Source organism: Xiphophorus maculatus, chromosome 16 (genome assembly GCF_002775205.1).
Source record: "Xiphophorus maculatus strain JP 163 A chromosome 16, X_maculatus-5.0-male, whole genome shotgun sequence".
Classification (NCBI taxonomy): domain Eukaryota; kingdom Metazoa; phylum Chordata; class Actinopteri; order Cyprinodontiformes; family Poeciliidae; genus Xiphophorus; species Xiphophorus maculatus.
Window position 1 is genome coordinate 18624983 of NC_036458.1, and position 15376 is coordinate 18640358.

Sequence of the window (15376 nt, forward strand, 5' to 3'; positions counted from 1 at the left end):
ATTCTTCCTGTGTTATTAGGGAAATAAGGGTTTGCTGCAGAGTCACATTCACTCATGTGTGTCATGTAAATAATCATTGCTGATGGTACTTCCCCTGGCCCTTAACTTTCTCACTATTATGCCTCGACATGCAGTGGATTTAAGCTGGGCATCTAAATGTTTGGTAAAATTGTTGGGTTTTTTTTTTTGCTCTGGTGGTTATTTCTCCTACTACTAAACTGAATGAATTTTACTAAATTCAATTCAGTTTACTTGACTTAAACAAACTAAAGACAGAGCAGATCTGAATCTGGTCCAAACATAAACCATTTTTACATTTTTGTCCTTTTAACCAAATATAAGCAAAAACTATACTTGGGTATAATTACTGCACAGCCAGAATTTGTGATCTGTGTTGTGTCCATATCAGAATTACTGAATTTATTTATATGATTAGATTTAATTCTTTAAAAGAGCACTGAGGGCGTCTTTACACTGTGGGAAAATGCTCCACAGTAGCAGATTTTATTTGTGACCACTAGGGGCCACAGTTGAGCCTTAGATTGGCACCCAGAAGCTTTCTGCTTCTTACACATCATTAGTGTGCAGTTTAGCTCTTTTAATTTGCACTAAAGACATTAGAGAGCAGAATAAAGCCTCTTAACATAATTTGAAAATTTGTTTTATGTGGACATTTACTGTCTCGTGTTATTTTTTAGGCCAACAGACCGTTAAAAAAAAATGGACAAAATCCAAATCTGCAATCAGAATCGCTCCTACGCTGCTTTCACATTCATGTGTGCTCATTTCTACACTCTGTGGTTTTATATGAATATGTCTTGAGTTTTGTATATTCTCATATATTTCTTAAGAGCGTGAAGTCATGAGATGTTGAGTTCCTCATTTCTTAGAAACACACTGACTTTTTTTGTTTTTTCTCTGATTCTCTAGAGAAAGCAGCTTCCCAGCAACAACCCTGGACCCAAAATAAGCTGCATTGCAAAACACTCATACTGACTGTTCTGCATCAATAGTTACGTCTGCTTAAATTTAGTCGTTCTACAGTGACAAAAATCTACAAAACTGGGTTGCTCATACGCTGTATAAAGTAGTTTTAATTTAATCGTGCATGTTGCCGTTATTGGCATGTAGCTTTCTTTCACTAAACGCCGTCGTTTTGTTAAAACAAACAAGAGTCAAAAACAAAAACCAGAGAGAAGAATTGAGGAATTGGTCACATTGGTGTCTTCGCTCACCAGCTTTTCTCATAGAGAGGTGTGAAAAGTATTTGCTGACAGGAAGTGTCAGGGCTAAAAAGAAAACACATGAAGGGTCAGCTCATTTTTTTATAGCAAACTGCAGAGCTGACCTAGGTAAACAATCTTGAGTTTGATACTTTTTGAGCGCTGATGATTTTATCTTTTAAAGTTCATTCTGGTTTTGACGTTTTTTTAAAAACAAAACTAATTTCGAGGTAATCCTCGGCGCATGAAAGCTCCTCAAAAAGAGGTTTCTGAATGATTATGTACTGTGAATATTAGCGTTTATGAATGTGTAACGTCCATTTGCAACCATGCAAGTTGGAAAAAAGAGAAGCAGAGACTTTTATGGCCCAAACAATACAACAGGAAGGTAGAAATTCATGTAAGAATAAAAAACTATTTAAAAAATTCTAATTACAATTTGAAAGAAAGAAAAAACACAACATCGATGCATTAAAGCTTCGAATTTTACTACAAAAAAGGCTATGGAAATAGATGGAAAATTACCATAAATTATAAAATAAATGAAATAAATAAAGTTTCAATTAGCAAATAAATCATACATAAATCACTTAACTCAGTAGCAAAAACTAATTTCTTTAATATAAATGCTGAGTTATTATTTTGGGAGAGAAGTTAAGATGGTGACCCAGACTGGAGGAGAGTTTATCACCAGTGTTACTATTCTTCAAGAGCCGCCATTTTGAATTTTACCACAACTTTGTTCAAACTTTTCTGAATCTCTTTTACAAGGTGAAATAAGAAATGTTTATTTGATCCTGCATCATAATATTCTGTTTAATTTACACCAAAGAACCAGCTTGTTCACTTAGGATAACATTGGCCTTTTACTTGCCAAGCAGCTAGCTTAAGCTAATGCTAATGCTGCCTACAGTCAACATTCACTCTTTACCAAAGAACGTGTGAGATTTGTAGTGTTACATAAAGAGTCCAAATTCAGTTCTTAGTCAGTGAAAGTCTTTATGAAGTCGATGTATTTACTGTTACGGTTCATTTCTGTTTCAAAACTATGTTTAATATGGGTCTAAATTTGTGTAAATTATGCCACTTTTGTGTAATATCAAGTTCTGTTGTGTCTGTAAAGTAAATATGTTGCCTTCTACGCATCTCCTAACTTAGCATAGTGCATCTGCATTGGGATGAAAGGAGTAAAATGCAAACTGTTCAGTAGTGCAAAGTGGGTAAAGTCACGGTTTTGTTGCGTCCATCCGAAAAATAATTTCACCCTATAAAGTAATCTGTGCCATTGTTTATTCTTCATAGCCTTTTGTCACTTTAAATATAGTTAATTTAAACCTTTTTTAGGGTTGAAGAGCTAACTATGCTGTTCCAAATTCACAGCCAATATCCATTTAGTCAGAGGCCAGGATTTTTTTTTTGTTCAAACATGACTCAGGTTGTGCTGTTTCGCCACAGCAACTTTTAAAGTATTTCACAGCATTTTCCTACAGTTTCATGATTTCTAAATGTTCTTTTTTTATTTTGCATTTTCACCCTGATTTCTTTATTAAATTAATTTCACTTTCTGATTTAAAAAAAAAAAAGTAATCTAGTTTTACCTTTTCTCTCTTCCAGAAACTGTCACACTAAGTCGCGACAAAAACATCCTGCAGCCTCTGCTAGAAATCTGAAAAAGTGATTTAAAACTTAAAAGCTTGACATTACTGGAAGGCGAAGGAAGGACTGGAGCCGTTTTCTAGAAGAAAAAAAAAAAGCTAACGCGTTTAAGAAAGCAGATCTGAAAAACGTCTCTTTGTCACGCTGCAGTTTCTAATTTTGGTTTTGAGGAATTAATATTTCTGCAAAGACTGCTAAAAGCGCTGCAACGATCCAAGGAAACGTTCCAGTTCAACTCATTTAAAATAAAAATGCTGTTCTCTGCTTCGGTGCTTCTTCAGCTTAACGCACGAAACGAGTGCAGGCATTGAAATCACATTTTACTCTAGGTGTCATTAGCTGGTGAATGTGTGAATAACGTGAGCCGGTAATGACTGTGACGATCCGGTTATTTAAGTTCTGAGTTGAGCGATAACAGAACCAAAAGTGTTAGAAGCAGAACAATCTGACTCAACAGCATTGGCTGACTAGAAAGAGTCACGCTAGATAAAGGAATCTGCTCTAATTTCCAATTTCCAATGGGGGACATTATGGCAAACCTTACAGATTTAAGCTGTTTTGGTTCAAAATATTGTTAGATTTCATTCACAAAGATTTTTTTTATAATAAATCCCCCAATTCCTACGCGATGATGTAACCGGCTTTTTCCACTTCAGAAAATGTCTGAAATGAAAATCTGGGTAAAATAAAGATTTGTATATTCTGAATGGATGCATATTTTTATATTCATAATTTTAAGAAGCATTTAATGACATCATAATTTCAGACGGGCTTCAAATGTCCTGGTTTATCAATAGCTTAGCACATAAACGGTGTCTCATGGTTGCCATGGAGACTTGATGACCCCTCCCCCCCCAAGAATGTTTATTTATTTACTTGTTTATTCTTATTTTCCTGCTGAATAAATGTTTTGCAATTAAAATTTGGTGGCTGTGAGATTATGCTGTTACAATACAAAATTAAAGAAGCTTCATTGTGGCCACACAAATAAATTTGGTACCAATAAATTCACCCTGTTTACATCACAATCTGTTTCAATAAGCCATCGCTGTTTTAGCCAAAGCAAAATCAAAGGAAGTTCTGTTTTATTGCAGACTTTTATTTTTCATTTTCAAGATCCTATTTTTATTACAAAAAAAGAATTGTTTCCCCTCTGACCTTTGATCCTTTCAATGTAAATAAATTCCTCCGTTTAAGATGCAAAGCCGACCAGAGAACAAGTGGGCGTGACGCACGCTCTTCAACACTGAATGAACACACTTTGAAGACGCGTTAATTACGCCTACCTCCTGCTAACTGCAGCGCGCTCAGGTACATTTTGTCAAGCGTTTAGAGCCTCGGGTTGGAAATATCTGAAGTGGTTCGGGTAAGACAAACAGCGTAAACGGAAAACAACTTTGCGTGATCACATGTCAGTCAGTGTAGCTGGTAATATCTCCTGAATGTAAACATATGGTAGCACATCCTGGCAGAGTTTCAGTTGCGTGTGGCGTGAGCCACATAAAGGACATAACGCTGCTATCTCAAAGAAATGCGGTCGGTGGTTGTTTGTTTTTACTCACGGTTATCTTAAAAGTCTTGCAGATTGCAATCTATAATCTACCGCATGCTTGTGCACCGACAAAACGGGTAAGCGGCATCCCAGAGTAACGCATCAGGCGTTGGTTTGCTTCGATGCGCTCCGAGGTTTTAGGGTTTTCAGGCGTCTCCTCAGCAAAACAACTGATTGTGCCTTAAAGGCGAGCTGACGTCGAGAGTCGGTCTGGGCAGAAAGGGGAAACTGAAGCAGTCGCACAGGAAACTCCCACAGAGTTCTCGTCAGCGTTCATACGGAGCCGTCAGACGAGAAGGAAGGAGTGATGACTGTCGGACAAAAGGAAAGGCGCTCCTCAAACAGAAAAACCAAGTAATTGGGTGAGATTTTTTTAATATTACAAAATATATTCAGGTATTCATGCAGTCAGAACATAGACGATTATTACTGTATATGATAAATTTAACCTTGTATTGATTAGTGAAAGTCTTAATATTTGTCTCCATTAGGGTGGATTAGCCCTCTGTGTTATAAAGGTATAAATTTAACACTAAAAAATGTTTTCTCTGGTGTTTTTTTTACTGTCTTTATGCCTCTTTTATGCGAATCGCTGCCTCTTTTCATGTATCTCTGCCTGATGGTTTCACGTCAGAAAACACCGCAAACATCAACAGCTTGTCTTTTTCACTTTTTCTGCTGGATTCCTGATATTCTCTTTGTGGGATTTCCCCCAACCTGCTTCTGTAAACCAGCAGCTAAAAGGGTAAAGGTCACGCCCGGGAGACCCTCGAAACCCCCCCTCCCCAGTTTACAGAGCAATATCGTGACTTCTTCTCTGAAACTATTTGATCTTTACGCGCCGTTTCCCCTTTTTTCAAACTGAAAATTTAAAAGTGTTTTCCGAAATGATTTAAAATCATTTTAATTTCAAAATATATTTGCAGGAATTCACGGTGTTTGTCGGAGTCTTTGCATCACGTTTCTCTAAATTGAAGTGATTGACTTTTTTATTAGGAAGCCGCGTTAAAACATACACAGATGATTTAATTATGATTGATTAGAGCTGTAGATGGATTCTAGTTACTTGTTTTAATTTGTACATTTTTCCGCACATTAATCGCAGTTATACTATAATTGCACAAAATAAATACGTATTTTAATTCTTTATACTAAAATAATTAAACGTAATCATTTTAAACCCTTTAAAATAATTTTTGAAACATTTTTTTAAAAATCTCATTTTTAATTATTTTTAAAAATATTTTTTAAATATGCTTATTTCCTAAAAACACAGTGACCGAGATGATGGTTTTTGTCTTGTGGCTGAAACGGCTCGAGCTTTTCTGTTGTCTTTCCCTTCTTGAAGGTTAAACTACAATCTTATTCACGAATGCCTGCAAAAGTAAAACTTTGAAATAATGCCATGTATTTATTTATTGATTTTTTTTCATGCCAGTGTGTGTGTGCTCCTAGAGCGTATGCTTCTTTTTCTTCTTTTTTTTTTTACTCTTTACAACATGTGGAAGCGAGAGATAAGAGGGAGGCGGATGTGTGGTGACATCCCACAAAAAGCATACACTCAGAGCGGAAGACTGCTGGTGATGTGGTCATGACTCATTTCTATATTATTTCTAGTAAATGGACTGTTTCTCTCTCTGTCTGTCTGTCACACATCTACGCTGCCTATTTATATATATATAAACATAAAAAAAAACAGCCTCACCTCTAAGGCAAGAGCGCCTTGATGATGTGGAGGAAACGCCGCTGATGTGGATCATTAAAAAGAAAAGAAACGAGGCTCCGTGAACCCTGAAGGGATGGCTCTCCTCCTGGTCTTGATGTGGTTGGTTCTCCCGAATCGGGCTCTCCTCTCTGGTCTGGATCACTGCGGCGTTCATGACGGCAGCAGCTCAAACAACAGTGAGTATCCATCTGAAAAAGATATTAATAATAATCATTTAAAAACAGCAAAAAGAAATGGAAGCTTGTTTCACATATTTGTGGGACCGTCTACCTTTGGGTTTACAGTGATGCACAGTAAACATAACTTATTTAGGGGTGAATCATTTTAATTTGAGTTTATCTGCGTCATGGCAAATATCATTACAAGACAATTGAAAAGCCTGAATTGAATTACATATAAGCAGATGTGGGCAGAGTACTCAAAAACATTAGTACTCAAGTAAGTGCAGCAATACTTCAACATATTTCTACTCAAGTTAAAGTCGCAAGTAGCCGTTTAAGAAATTATTCAAGTAAGACTAAAAAAGTATTTGGTAAAAATGAAAATCAAGTATCGAGTAACTGATCAAAACATCAATCATTTTATATTTTGAAATTACATAATCAGACAGACCAAAATATAAAGTTATGTGGAGAAGACCAAAACCAAAATAATTCAGATAAGTAACATAATTACAAAGTAACAAAAGCAGGCGAAAGAAAACACTTTTCAAATCAATTTCTATAAGCATAAAACTCACAAAAACTGAAGAAAAACTGCAGGTGTGTGTCTATGTTCGGTTATTTTTTGGTTAAAATATGTTTGTTCTTCATTCGGTGAAGCTGCTCATACTGTAAAAAGACATTTTACTCAAGTAAGAGCAGCAATACTTCATGGTAAAATTTCTGAAGTAAAAGTAAAAAAAAAACAAAAAGTACAGTGTGGTAAAACTTTTTTGTTGTAACCAAAAAGCTACTCAAGTAAATGTAGCTAATTGCTATCTAATTCTGGATATCAACCTCTTCAGGGTGACGGTTAAGGGGTTGAAACGATTCTGACGTTGCCTCTTTAATTCCCTCATATACCCATTTGGGTCAATGGTGGCGTCTTGTGTGCCGGAAAGGTGGTTTGCCCAGGGCGCCAAAAAGGCTAGGACCGCCTCTGCATTTGGGATTGCAAAATTCCAAAATTAGAAATTTCCTGAGTCATTAATTTTTTAGCAATGAATTGACTCTTCTTTGTCGTGCTGCAGTGTCGCCTTGGCTGCAGTCCTTGCAATGCCACAATGACTACAAGACCCATGTGGACTGCAAATGGAAGGCACCGACAAACACGACTCTGCAGGTCTGGCTGAGGGGAAACGATGGCAGCAGGTAAACGGAGCAGACATTTCTAGAAGTTGCCTTCTCTAGAGGTGAGGTTCTCCCTAACAGATTGGTGTCTATATCTACGCAGTGAGCTCTGTGTGCCTTTTAAAGACGAAACAACAACCGAGGATGGAGTTGTCCAGTGCAGATATAAAACTCTTGTGCTTGGCATGGGAATCCGCCATACTGTCTTCTTCACGAACAACCAGACAACAAGCTTCTGCTCGTCTTCCAATCACACATCTCTGGATCTTGTTCGGCGCCGTAAGCAACAGTTACATGTACAGTAGTAGATTATGTAAAGCAAAACTAAGCCTTACAGTGATGGTGGTGTTGCACAGTGAGGGCACGTCCGCCTGGGGGTCTGACTGCGTCTGAGGAAAGCGATGGCAGCTGCTGGCTGAAGTGGTCCAGTCCGTATCCTCCATCGTCCTCCCTGAACCAGAACCTCTCGTATCAGCTCAGCTTCAGGACGCAGGACGAGGACGGCTGGACTGTAAGCTACAAACACAACAAATCACCACATTGCCTTTCTGTGCAGCAGGGGAGTGTTTAGAGTTGTTGTTTTGTTGTTGTTGTTTTTTTTTACAGTAGAGAAGAGAGGGACACTAACATGGCCAATACTTCAATAACCAAACTATTTATTTAACTAAACAAAACACATGAATTTGCTTCTTACAGCGGTTTAGGGCACGGGCATTAGCCCGTGTTTATCGTACGACTAGAAAAATTATTTTTACGATTAGCTTGATTAGCTTAGCCTAGCTTAACTGCAAACAACTCTATTTTTACCACTATGCTAACTCTACTTAAATTATTTATCAACTTAAAGTGAAAATTATTGAACTTATTTGCTAGAAATTGTAAACAGCTGCTTAATTACCGCGTTTTTGCCTTTATGGAGAGTTTTTGTTGCACAGTAGAGGCTCTTTCTTATTAATAAACATCATTTAAATCAGCCTGCCAATGGGACTAGCAATGGAAATTAGCCACTCAGCTCTTATGTAAATGTTAATTCATATGTAATGTCCCATCTGGTGGGTGTGGCCAGGCAGGCTGACCAATCAGATTTAAAGGGTAACAGGAGCCACCTCCCCCCTCCAATCCCACAGTCAACTCTGTGCCCATAGCCTACTCATAGTAGACAATAATGAGACAGAGGGTGAGTCAGTGCTTATTAAATTTCGTTTTTAATGTTAAATACACACCTCTTTACTCAGACTGAGGCTGTCGCAGACACCAGCGTGAGACTGGAGAGGCAGAAGCTGCTTCCCGGCCGTAGATACGAAGCCAGAGTGAGAGCCCGGGCCGGCGTGGGTCGGTGGAGCGAATGGAGTCCTGTGGCGAGCTGGAAAACTGGAGATGGTGAGTGAAATAAAGAGGAAGCATAAATACCCTTTCAACTTTTTCACACTACCACTTTGCAACCAAAGTACACACTGCAATATGGGGGAATTTTTCTGCCATAATTCGAGCGCACACATTTTCAGTCTGAAAGCAGGATTTCAGTCTGATATGTGGTCCAACAGCTCTGACTCGATCACCAAGCTGCTCCGCTGTTAGACGTATACACTAAAAAGGTCCAGCACTCACATCGAGGGACTAAACATAAATCGAACCACATGAACATTTTTCTACCCATTTCATCACGTCCTACTTTCTGTTGGTCTACTGCAGAAAATCCCAGTAAAATGATGCAGTAACAAACAGTTTTGCTTTCTTTTCAAACTTCAATTTTCTGGGTCTTTTCACAGTTATGGGAACTACGTCTGGTGTTTTCCAGCTGTGAGTTAACTATTGTTTTCCTTCCCTTTCACATCAGACCTCGGGCAGGTTCCGTCTCTGGACTGTGTTCTGGATGGAGAGAAGGAAGTGACGTGTAGCTGGGAGGTGAGCAGAGAGCTGGCTTATCTCGTCACCTACCAGCTGACCTGTCGACACGACCCGACAGCACGGTAAGTCAAACTCAAAGCCGTAGACGCGCCCGCCCTCTGCTGCTTCTTCTGAACTGACGCGAACTTCAATCCTTTAAAGGTTTGAGGGATGTTGCATGAACCCAGCTGTGAGTTCTGACCCCGGAGGGACAGAAGTGAGGTACAGCTGCCCTCTCACCGATGTGGACCCTGAACGTCTGCAGCTGAAGCTCCAGCCGGCACACAACGCTAAGACCTTTCAAGCGTACAAACACAGTGAGTACAGAGAATACAGAGGAGGTGAGAAGTGGTGGCGGCGGAAGTCCCTCTGTGCTTATCTGAGCATATAAGGCTAAATTAAAAACACACAAGGGGGTGATAAGACCACAGGAAGCAGTGCAGACAAACAGCGGTTAACCAGGTTTGTGCCATGGTTGCACAGCACCCCCTAGTGTTTGATTTGTGCTATTACCTCTAAATCAGTACATAGGACTCTGATCAGCTGTTTAATTGGGGATTTAGTCGCTGGTAGGTCACTATGTTAAACACCGACCCCTAGTGGACGTTTTTAACCATTACATTCATGTTTGTTTTTTCTTTTGAAAATATACATGTATTATGTTATATATGATGTACATAAAGAAATGGGGGGAGAAAAGGTTACAGCAAACATAAAACATACAACCTTGCAGTAGGTCAGGTGTTTTGCAAATATATTTATGCCCCTTTTTCAGGACTCGTCAGATCACAATCACAATCCCTGACTTATTTTAATAGTGTTTTGTGTGATGGACGTCCAAAACATAACATGTTGATTAATAACATAACATAATGTGTAATTAGAAGGAAAATAGTACACTGTACAGTTAAGTGTCACATGTTTACTTTAGTGGCTTGGGAAGACAGTTATGTACTATTTCGGGTTAAGAAAGGAAAGGTTGTGGGGCGTGCTGTGGTGGCGCGGTGGGTTAGCACGCCCCACGTTTGGAGGCCTTAGTCCTCGACGCGGACGTCGCGGGTCCGACTCCCGGTCCCGACGACCTTTACCGCATGTCTTCCCCCCTCTCCTCACCCTCCTTCCTGTCTGCCTACTGTACAAAAAAAAAAATACGAGCCACTAGCGCCGCAAAAACTCTTCGGAAAAAAAAAAGAAAGGAAAGGTTGCCGATTTCTAAATGTGAAAAACGGTGAAACTTTTGCTTCCACTCAATAATTACAAATTAACTTCGCAAAACGCTGTGTACGACGTAAATGGTGGGGTTACGCAGAGTATATTTTCAAAAGAGCGCCAACAATGGGAACCACTTGTACAAAAAGATCTGTTAAACCCTGCGTTTTGACTCAAGCTACAAACAGTTATTTTCTGTTGCCTTTTTTCAACAGTCCGTACCAATTCACCAGTGCAGGTGAAAGTGAGGGAGAATAACGGTGACTGGGTTGTGGAGTGGTCTCCACCAGCTGAGGCAGCTACAGAGCTGTTGTACCAGGTCTGGTATTACAGGACCACAGATCAGGTGAGAGGATTCTACGTCTTCGTTTTCATTTCCCCGCTTTCCTTTTAGCGGCTAATCACCACAGCAGCTCTGGAAAAACGGGCCTGAATATTCATAGGTTGTGTGTTTTATTTATTTCTGCCGCCAGGGATCCACGGAGCTGCTGAACATTTCCGAGGGGTCCACACGGGTGAGCATCCTGGGAACATCCCTCGTGCCGCTCCAGGACTACGAGGTGAAAGTGAGGTCACTGGTTGCCCCTGGAGAAGGTTCCACCTACGAGGGAATCCCCTCAGAATGGTCTGAACCTGCGAACTGGACCTCAAATAAAGGTGCTTACAGTATTAGTGTGTGCAATGTTGATGTTTTCCTGCTGTTTTGTGCTTTGAAAAAAAAACAAAATCTTCAAATGACATTATGAACAGGACCTTCTCTTTAATCTGGTTTCTGCTCCTCGACAGCCACCTGGTCCGTCTCCACACTGATTTATTTCTTCTGTGGCGTGATTGCAGCCGCGCTCTTTCTGACTCTGTACCACACTATCCCAGTTTGCCGGAAGTAAGCGCTGCTTTGCGTTGACTGCAACGTGTAAAATGCAGTTAAAACAGCAGTCAGAATCGCTGATTTTCTTTTTAAATGTACGTTTTAAATTAACGCCCATTTATGTTTTTCACCAATAAGGGAAGTTGTGATGTGGGTGGACTCAGTTCCCTCTCCAGGCAAAAGCAAGAGCCTGTCTGAGATCAAGGTGAGACTGGATTATTTTCTAAAAGTGACTCTAAAATGTTACTAATTTTCACATAGTGCATAAAGTAATGCAAAAAAAAAAGCATTTGCCCCCTTACAAGTCTCTTCAGTTTTAGCTTTTTCAATTATTATTATTGCGTCCAGCCACTCAAAAACGTAGTCTTACTACTGTAATTTAGATCACTGTCCTGTTGCAGAACCAAAGTTCAACCGGACTAAAGGTCCTGTACTGATGACTGGACTTTCTGCTAAACAATTTCTGCCACAGAGCAGAATTTATGACTCCATCAATTATGGCAAGTCTTGAAGAAGCAAAGCCTCACACTACCACCATGTCTGACTGACTTCTGTTTATGACATTCTGTGTGAGCCTCTGGTCAAATGTACATCTTCCTAAAATAATATTTCCCCTTAATCTTTGGGGATCATCAAGATTTCTTTGGGTAAATGTGAGATAGGTCTTTGTGTTCATTTTGGTGGGCGATGGTTCTGATCTTGGAACACTACCATAGAGGCCATTTATGCCCAGTTACTGAATCGTGACCTCTGACCTTAGTAGAGGTAGTGAGGCCTGCAGGCCTTTAGATGCGTCTGACTGCATTCTTTGAGTAATTCTGGTTGAACTTTCACCACTGCTCCATCCCAAAGTCTTAGAAATGGCTTTCCAAACTCATAAACGACACTGACCTTGGTTTTCTGTTGGTTTTTGAACAAGTGTTGCTGAAGTAAGCTTTGCTTCATTGCCACGTTTTCTTCCAATTCAGTCTTCCTCGTCCCCGACCCTCGTGCAGAGCGAGAAGACGTCCATTTGTAGCGTGCAGCACCTCGACCGCGTATCGACCTGGTACTAAATTTCACACTTTACTCACATGACGCCACAAAAGTCAGATAATGAATGCAGCGACAACTCAGGATGCATTCTTCTGTTGATAGCCGATGTCTGCACTCTGCCGCCGTGGCGATCGAGAAGAAAGAGGGAGCTGATGAAATTATGCACCTTTCCCCCCCTTGCAGCTCCACAGAAGCTTTGCTTTGGCCGACCAAGAGCACTGAGACGACGGGCGGCGACCAGAGCAGGAGTTGCTGGAACTGTGATAACCTCCCCTCCCCTCTTGATAACGCTCACGACTCGGACACGTCGTCCATGAGCTTCAGCGGGCCATACATCTTTTGTCAGGTCAGCTACTTCCAAAAAGAGAACAAGAGCAACTGAATAATAAAGGAGTACTCAGCATTTGTATAAGGAATCAAATGGAAACAATAAAAATGTTGTCCTAAAAATCCAGCAAAACGTGTTATAGACACTGACTCACCAGCTCTCTTACTAAGATCTGTTTAGTTGTGTTTCCATGTGTGTCGGTTAAATCCTTTATAGAAAAGACATAACGTGAGATGGTAACACACTGTATTATAAGCCTGGTGGGCCACCAGGCTTTATTTGTGCCCTCAACAGGCTTAGCATTGCCTAGTTATTTATTTATTTTTTTTTTTATGTTTGCATTTTTTGAGACCTTATAGTTGCTGTTCAGGTATTAATCTTCCAATGTTTCAATAACATAATTATAAAGTGACATTTTCAAGTTTTCTGTCAACTTTTAACTCAAAAGCACGACGGGCCGCTGGATCAATGACTGCCCTGTGACCCAACCACAGGGCTTAGCAAATTTTCTGTAACGTTGGAGAAAAACATATCCTGTCACAATGCAGCAGGACACACGAAGGCCCACCTCAGTGATCTGTGGGATTCATACATTTTTGATGGGAGCGTGTCAAAAGTCTCACACATACTGAAAAATACTTTTTAACTTCCATCGGTATCTAGCTTTGCTACAGTGTTCAAGCTAGCTTGTACGTATGAACAATAAACTGAGACTTAGCTTCTGTTATTTGGTGTCTGTAGCAGCCCTACTACGTCCACAGACCTTTTTTGTTGGCATTTCGTTTTAGAGCTAGCCTTCTGTTTTGTTAAGCTGCTACATCCTTTAGCTTGCAAATAACAGGGAAACTGCTACACAAACAGTAGCTTTTTACACACCTGCTAGCAATGAAAGGTATTAGGATTTAGAGCTAGCCTACAAGAACTTCAAAAAATGTACTTTAAAAAGTACTTACTGTTCACTCGCTTTGCTTTGCAGCTGTTTAACGCGCTTGAGTCTCTTTCACAGGGATCAGGACAAATGTCAATGGAGGTCCAGCAAGAAGAAGTCCGCGAAACTAAATCGGATGAAGCCGTGCCTCTCTTCCCGGCGCCATGTCCTCTTCGCGATGGAGATTACGTGTGTCTTCCCAACCGCACTCTCTCAAGGTCCACAGAGGACCTCACCTCCCACAGCAGCTCAGGCCCAAAATGGTACCACAGTCCTGAGCAGGACCAGCAGCACCTGAACGCCACACTGCGGCCTGTTCAGTCTGGCAGCCGGTCCGGCTTCGGAGAACCAGCGGTGAGAAGTCAACCGCCTGATTACACTGCAGGGCCGCTCCCCTCTTGGCCTCAAGGGGGCGCTAACTCGGGATACTGCCAGCTCCCAGCAGCCTTCACGGTACCGCCAAAATGAACAGCTGCATGCAAGAAACAAAACAACAAGGCAGGATCAATCAGTAATTGACTTTTTGTAAGCTTCTACTTTATTATAAGCTCCTCAAGCTGTTAGAGGGAGAAAAAAAAATCTTGTTGTCGTTGCACATATTTTATATTGCCTTTACTGATTTTAATTTAGTAATATGCAACCAAACATTTAACAGGGTAAATAAAGTGTTTTTATATCTACAAATATTCCAGGAAGAATATTTATATATATTTTTTTTATTAATGTTTATCTTCAGCATGATTTTCTTTAAACAAGCTGCCACTATGTGTATTAAAGTGCTTTTCATAATTATCCAAAAAAAAGAAAAGTGCCCTTACTGGCACTGACAATTTTACCAATTTATTACCCCATTTAATGTGCAATTATAACATGTAAAATTTTGTCTTTTCCATGAAACTGCTAAAGCAAAGAAACAGAAGGCGAGTTAAAGTCAGAACATTGACGCTGTGACCTTTTTCACCATTTTATTTCCTGTACAGAGCATTTTAATTTCAATAAAAGTTAAACTCACATGCTAATAAGACAAACTGGCATATTTACTGTCAATACAGTCATCATTCAGATCATAATCAGACAAACAAAATGAAGTTGTTTCCGTGTCAGAAGTGAAGCCATTTTATTTCAGATTATTATCTCTGGAGGCCTCAAAAAAATGAAAGCTATAGTTCTATAATGTTTTTGAAACAGGGGGATGATGTATATTTAATAAAAATTACGACAAGGGAAGTCTCTGATCACATTATGTGATGGTTACTCCTTTCCTGTTACTAGCTTCACCATGTTATCGCACAAAGTGGAAGTACAAAGATAAATTTGCTTAATGGAAACACTCCAATGTCAAAAACACAAGCTTTTTTTTTTTTTTTGCTAGGATGAGGCGGCTTTTTTTTGACTCTATCAGAATTTGTGTATATCACAAAACTGCAACAGAAACCCTTTTTTCACATCATACAGGTGATGTGACCAACAACACAAGGTTACTACAGGAGGAAAAGATGAAGATGACAGGAAGTGGAAGGAGAATGACGGCGTCGCATGTTTTTTAATGACATCATGTGAAAAAACTAGTTAACCTTTGATCTTAAATCCGAAATCGTGTTTCGGATTCAATAAAAATACCGCAATTGCGAAA

The 15376-nt window shown here is 39.8% G+C and overlaps 1 protein-coding gene across 1 annotated transcript; it reads left to right on the forward strand.

The window, feature by feature from the left end:
* The first annotated feature begins 4293 nt into the window (after positions 1 to 4293).
* LOC102232631 (cytokine receptor common subunit beta-like) lies at positions 4294 to 15376 on the forward strand. Its single transcript, XM_023348433.1, has 15 exons — positions 4294 to 4793; positions 6131 to 6333; positions 7389 to 7509; positions 7592 to 7767; positions 7845 to 7999; positions 8724 to 8868; positions 9326 to 9458; positions 9538 to 9692; positions 10800 to 10930; positions 11058 to 11241; positions 11371 to 11467; positions 11591 to 11657; positions 12421 to 12500; positions 12671 to 12833; positions 13822 to 15376. The coding sequence occupies exons 2-15, from the start codon at positions 6231 to 6233 to the stop codon at positions 14209 to 14211; spliced, it is 2100 nt and encodes a 699-aa protein (XP_023204201.1). The 5' UTR covers positions 4294 to 4793; positions 6131 to 6230; the 3' UTR covers positions 14212 to 15376.

Bases quoted from the DNA above. Each gene is read 5' to 3' on its own strand.
- LOC102232631 (XM_023348433.1), top strand. From the start codon at position 6,231: ATGGCTCTCCTCCTGGTCTTGATGTGGTTGGTTCTCCCGAATCGGGCT. The intron at 11,242-11,370 runs GTGCTTACAGTA...GCTCCTCGACAG, and splicing joins GAACTGGACCTCAAATAAAG to CCACCTGGTCCGTCTCCACA. The intron at 11,658-12,420 runs GTGAGACTGGAT...CTTCCAATTCAG, and splicing joins AGAGCCTGTCTGAGATCAAG to TCTTCCTCGTCCCCGACCCT.